At 38.0% G+C, this 6093-nt stretch overlaps 1 protein-coding gene across 1 annotated transcript; it reads right to left on the bottom strand.

The window, feature by feature from the left end:
* Positions 1-1513: 1513 nt before the first annotated feature.
* On the bottom strand, positions 1514-4723 carry LOC119988312 (E3 ubiquitin-protein ligase RGLG4-like). The gene is made up of 11 exons (XM_038833299.1): positions 4183-4723; positions 3506-3590; positions 3252-3392; positions 3023-3136; positions 2838-2935; positions 2683-2762; positions 2498-2603; positions 2276-2403; positions 2052-2172; positions 1887-1943; positions 1514-1786 (listed from the first exon to the last, which is right to left on the bottom strand). The coding sequence occupies exons 1-11, from the start codon at positions 4483-4485 to the stop codon at positions 1703-1705; spliced, it is 1317 nt and encodes a 438-aa protein (XP_038689227.1). The 5' UTR covers positions 4486-4723; the 3' UTR covers positions 1514-1702.
* Between the last annotated feature and the right edge of the window lie 1370 nt (positions 4724-6093).

Here is a 6093-nt window from a genome sequence, read left to right as displayed (position 1 = left end):
GATCCAGCCCAAAACATAGTACTTGGTAGGCCAAGGAGAAACTTAACTTATTTTGGGCCTTCTGTGCTAGGCCCAAGCTAACCTGGACTCGTACAATTGCCTGGGCCTGCTTCTGCTTCGATCGGAGTCGAGAAAGATGTCGGTGCTGTGGGAGAAGAGCGAGACATGGAGGTGGTATAGTGAAGGAAGACTAGGGAGTCTTGGTCGGCTTCGCCATTCTATTCGACGTCGTTCCTGGTGTCATCGGATACTGCGTTATGCAGGCCACCAACACTCGAAACCCGGAGCTCGAGGCCCACCTCCGCCAGACTGCCCGACCTGAATCTGTGGTACATACTTCTCATTTCTCAAACTCCATTTCCATTCCTCTATATTCACTTTTTATCTGTTAATTTTTTTATATAGATTGTTCCCTTGTCACAGCTTTTATGGGGAGAGTATTCTATTACTGATTATGTGTTGGAGAAAGAAAGAATTTTTGTGACTGGTTGGGTGAACAAGTTCCTGTATTAAAAGAGATGTTAACATGTTTTATAATTCTGATACCTCCATTTCCATCTATCTAGGTTGAGTTCTTGTCTGTTACTTTCGTTGTTTATGCCTTGTGGCATATTTTTAAAAGTTTGAACTGATCCATGTCACTCATGAACCCTCTCTGTGCCATGAGAATACCTTAAGGATCAATTTTGATGATTAATATGTATCCTCTCCAGTTGCCCCTAGTTGGTTACTTTGTGCTCTACAAATATAAAAATATGCATTGGTTTGTTTTTGGTGCAATTGTGAATCAATTACATGGCATGTCTTTTCATATTTTGACTTCTCTTTGTCGTTTCAGATGATGGGGAAAGTAAATCAAGAGAGGCTGGTGGAGCTGCAGCAGAAAGAGGATACAGATGACCCATATGTTGCTGCTCTTAGGGGAGAGACATTGACCAGGAAACCTTACTGGAGAATTCAACCAGTCCCAGAGCAGATAGACACTGTTGCTGACAAGGAACACAAGACTGACAAGGATATGAAGAAGTAGATCATTACTCAAAGCTACGTGGTTTTCATACTTCTGTTTCAGACCCTCTCTGTATGTTTGTGGAAAACCCAAGTTAGAAAGTCTCTCTTTCTTGGGTGTTATGCATCATTCTGTTGTGCTTTTGAACTCAACATTACAAACAAGGCTTTTGTTGCCGATTGGAAGTATGAAATTGTATGGAAATTTGTGGTTGTTATATCATGAAAGTAGACACTTTGAATGCCAATTGCACGCTTTACCTTCATATGATTGCAAACAATATTGTAGCCAGTAACGGTAGATTCAGAAGCTTGATGGTTTTATGGTTTTATTTCTTTGAACTCAAAATGCAGAACAAAATTCCCTTGTTGACGCCTACATGTTTAATTGTTGTTAAAACAGGTGAAACTGTGGTTATGTTAGTGATAGAAATGCCTCTTGATTCATAACCAGTGGCATGCTGGATTTTGACACAATTGCTCTGAATAAGGGGCCACAAATATACATTGGAAACAAGTACAGAATATAATATATACACAGATAAGGTGTGGGAGAGAAGATCCCATAGAGAACCAATTAGACAATATACACTCGCAGCACATTCTTGTCTAGCTTTCTACAGGAAATCCAAACTTATGTATTCAGAAGAACAAAGATTATGTACGTACGCTACGCGGAGTTCTTGTGCTGCAGTCAAGCGTACAGCCTGATGCGCTCAGTTATCCGCTGACGGCAGATGGGGCAGTTGGACACCCTTGATCCACATTCTCTACAAGTCTGCAGGCAAAAATTATTGTCATTCACTATCACCAGTGTGTCATGCCAGAAAGGGGGGAAAAAATACCAAAGGCAGCGATACATATGGGCCAGTACTTACCATGTGACCGCAGCTGAAGGCCAAGTCCTTCCCATTAGTCAGACAAATAGGACATGCCTACATTTTAAATGAAAGAATACATATAAACAAGGATACTTGTTGGTAAAAAAACCATGAATCATTAGGACCAGTGTTGGCAAAGAAAGATTAAGATCATTGTCATACCTGTGCTTCATTTGTTATGGTTGCTGAGAGGTCGCTTTCTTGACGTTCTGTTGGTGCACGACGAGCATAAGGAACTGGAGGAGGCCGCAGAGCCACTTTTTTAGCTCTTCCCGTCCTTTGACTTTTACACAATAGAACCAAAACCAGTCAGTAATAATATGCAGAAGAATGTAAGGGACGAATAAGAAGATTAGAGTTCCTGGAAAAAAAATAGAGTTCAATACCCGATTAAATGAAGCTCAGCTGCTGCTTTATATTGGATGGGGATCTCCATGAGGGCAGCAAGAGCAAATGCTGTTTCTTTCTCTGAAGGAGTCTTGTTTTTGGACATAATGTCAGTGAAGTTGACAAACTGCACATTGTTATGAGCACTGTTAGGGCCTATACAACAGGATTTAGGACAAGATTTTTTGTTTCTCTGAACATTAAGATCACTGGAGCAGTACCTGAAAATTGTCAAATTCTCTTGCAGGTATCTTGTCATCAAAGCTCTTCATGTCTTCCCACGGTCCATCGCCAACTCCAACAAGAACGATCGAGAGTGCATATTGACTGGACATTAAGTAGGATCAGAATGAAAACAAAGAAGATTTAATCTTAATGCTGATATGCAATGTTAAGCAGGATCAACCTTGCATCAACAATTGCCTTAATTGTTTTCTGTTCTTGGGGACTCAGTTCTCCATCACTTGTATTGACACTTCTAGTAACCTTCACAACAAAAGCAATGGCATTGACAATGTTTTAGATATAAACAGAGAAAACAGATTGAGTTTCTGATTGTACCTGGCCGTCCGCGATGATGACTAAGACATGGTACTGGCCTCCACTATTCTCCACAATGTCAATAGCAGCCTCAACTACTGGTGCATACGACGTCGGCCCTGAAAGCAATAACATAATTCATCAATGAGAGACAAATTGTGTTGCAAATTTGCTTGATCAGATGACACACTGGATGGAAATCTGACCTGAAAGTCTCAAGTTTGGGACTATATTTTTGTAGCAGGACAGAACTTCTTCAAAACCATGACAAGATGAATGATCACTGTGAAAGCTAAAAACTTCTTGATCATGAGTAGTGGCTATAATGAACAAAAAAAATCAATCCAATCACGATTCTTTATCAGCAAAGATGGAACAAAAGGCAGTAGGATTATTCATCATCAATTGAGAGGGCGAGCAGAATAATTAATTTACCGTCGCCAAAGCCAAAGCAAGGGATCAAGTTGTCTTCATCAAAAGGAGCTAGAGTCTTTCCAATGATTGAGATTGCTTTCTCGTATGGATTAGGCGTATCGCCAATGGCGTGCAGGCTCCGGTTATTGAATGAGACTTTGCCTGCAATAACAACATTTCAATGCATTTGGCTCCCAAATAGACAAAGATTGAATACAAGTCCATGTATGAAGAACTTGCAAAACGATGAACTGAAGTTCTAAAGATATGTATACCTGTCCATTCATTGCTTTTAGTAAAATCAATTCCAACAATAAGGTTGGATGATTCCAGACCAGCTTCTCTCAAGGCCACTGTAACCTGTGAAAGCAAAGAAACAAAACCAGAACCAGAACCTTATAACAGCAACCATTTACGCCTTGCAATAAGGTAACTTGGAAACACAAGTGACTTCTGATAACACCAAGTAGTAAGAACTTTAAGAACACCTCCAAGAAATGGTCTTCTGAAATTAGATGTATTAGTAGCTTTTACCAATGCTTGGCAGGCCAGGCCCAAACAAAGTCTAATTGCAAGCCCAGTTACTTTAACCCAACAAAGTAATTGTTGTGGATCCCATATCAAGGACCACCCATAAAAGATAACTCCACCCATTGAGACAACCTTTCATCATCACTCACTAAAGAAATCTACATCTACCACCACCAAACATAACCGTGTTGACATCATCAATAAACGCGTGTACTATTCATAGAGATAATATATTAATATTATACAAGTAGCAATCGGACTCGAACTTCAGTGCCATCTAAGTCAAATGTGTCTTAACCATCTCGACCGAGGGTTAAGTTAAACAACGAGCTAGCCAAGCACAGCTGACAGACTAGCTCTTGACGCAAGAAATTGCAAGAAACAATGTCTACCATAAAATTAGTCATGAAAAAGGACAAACCTGGTCAAGTGAAGAAAAGGTATCAGGGATGAAAGCATATTTCTTCTTCATAGATGGCTTCTTTTCTACCAGAGAGTTGCCTTTCTTTTGAATACTACTAGCACTCCCATGGTCAATACTGGTGCTACTGCCACTTCTGTCCAAATTAGATGATACTTCTCTGGACGTCATCTTTGGGTATATATATGGGGTTGCTTCTCTTGGTGCGTCTAAGTTTCTAGTTCTGCTGCTGCTGCTGCTTCTTCTTCTTCTAACATAGCCTCCTTGGTTGTGCTTTTTAGGATGTGAGAACAAGCCCCCCATATCATCCCCCTTCCTTTTGTAAATTCAACAAATTAATTAACAAGGGTTTGATATTTAAAGGCAAAGACATGATATAGAGTAGCATGTGAGAGTGAAAGGAGAAGGAAAAACAGAAAGGGAATGGATTCCTTAGGTGGGTCTAGAGAGGGGGGTGTGTGTGTGTATTTCTGTGGAAGAAAAGGAGTTTGCTTGGAGAAGACAGTGAGCATATGTTCTTTTCTTTTGCTATGGGCAAAAGAAAAGCTATTAATTTTTTAAGGCCTTAAATTGACTTATGGTCATGCCTTAGAATTAGTGGCCCTTGACACATTAAATATTCATATGATAGTGAGAAAATGTGCAATATCATAGGCTCATGGCATTCCTCAATCCCAACTACAATAATAAATGCAAACAAATAAAATGTCTTTCCTAAGAAAACGTATAAATACACAAATTGAGTTCTAAGTTCTAACATAACCATCCATAACCCAAACACTTGCAAATTTCCAGGCTCACACTGCAAGGTGATGGGAGGGTTATGGTTTTTATTTTTTATTTTTTTTAGGTTTATGGTTTTTTTTCCCTTGTTTCCATTTTGACCCCTCAAATTTTCCTGCTTTTTAATTTTAACCCCTATACTTCTAATCCATTACTTTAGGTCCTTATTCCTTATTTCACTTACATCCCTTAAGTTATTTCGCTACCATATTCACTTCCTAAACTTTCAAAGCCGTTAAATGTAAATCCAAACTTCAAGGTTAGTCCAAAAATAATCCTACAAAAAATTGGGTTTTACTTTTACACCTTTGCGGTTATGATTACAAGTACTAACATGATATAAAGCGTGGAAGGTTGGTTGACAGATTCTAGCATAAATATGTACGTTCACTATGACAAAGATTGGTTCAAGAAGTATACTCTTTATGAGGGGGAGAGATTGATGATACTTGGTGACTTAAGTAAGACCAATATACTTAGAAGTGGAGACATTAAGTTGAAATTCACAATTAGATGTGTGTTTATTCTCAAAGATGTAGCGTACTTCATCGTTAATGAGGAAGAGCTAAATGTCACATTTTCCACTCAACAAAATGGAACAAACTTTTGAGTCTAATCAATTTGTAATCAATAAGAAACGAATTTTTCTTGGCGAAGGATATGCATACTGAAGAGGAAAACAAATAAAAGAAAAATGTGGAAGTTTGTGGTTATATTTTACAATATAAGAAATTTTTTACTAAAAAAGGAAAGAAAAAAAACTATGTGATTAAAAACACATTAAAGAAAAATGTGAAGTTTGTGGTTATATTCTACAATATAAGAAATTTTTTACTAGAAACATAAATCTATGTGATTTGTATGTTAATTTTATTTGAAATATTTTTTTTAATAGATAACGATATCGTACAAATTTGTCTTTTGAACATCCGATCTGAGCCTAAACTCTAGTAATTAGGCCCCATGTTTAGAGATTTATCACTTAACGAAAGGATAAGTTGAGTTTTGGCCTCAACTCATGACCATAAATGTATTGTTCTTATGGAATCAAACTCATGATCTTTAAAGTCCATACAATTTGACCCAAGATAGATTATCAATCAATTGATTATATTTAGATCCCATAAG

The sequence above is a fragment of the Tripterygium wilfordii genome, chromosome 21 (genome assembly GCF_013401445.1).
Source record: "Tripterygium wilfordii isolate XIE 37 chromosome 21, ASM1340144v1, whole genome shotgun sequence".
In the NCBI taxonomy this organism is placed as follows: domain Eukaryota; kingdom Viridiplantae; phylum Streptophyta; class Magnoliopsida; order Celastrales; family Celastraceae; genus Tripterygium; species Tripterygium wilfordii.
Note: the sequence above shows the minus strand (reverse complement) of the source record. Positions and strands in the feature narration are given on the sequence as shown.

Coding starts and splice junctions, on each gene's coding strand:
- LOC119988312 (XM_038833299.1), bottom strand. CDS start 4,485: ATGGGGGGCTTGTTCTCACATCCTAAAAAGCACAACCAAGGAGGCTAT. Junction 2,604..2,682: donor AAGGCAATTGTTGATGCAAG/GTTGATCCTGCT, acceptor CTTAATGTCCAG/TCAATATGCACTCTCGATCG. Junction 2,404..2,497: donor GAGAATTTGACAATTTTCAG/GTACTGCTCCAG, acceptor AACAATGTGCAG/TTTGTCAACTTCACTGACAT.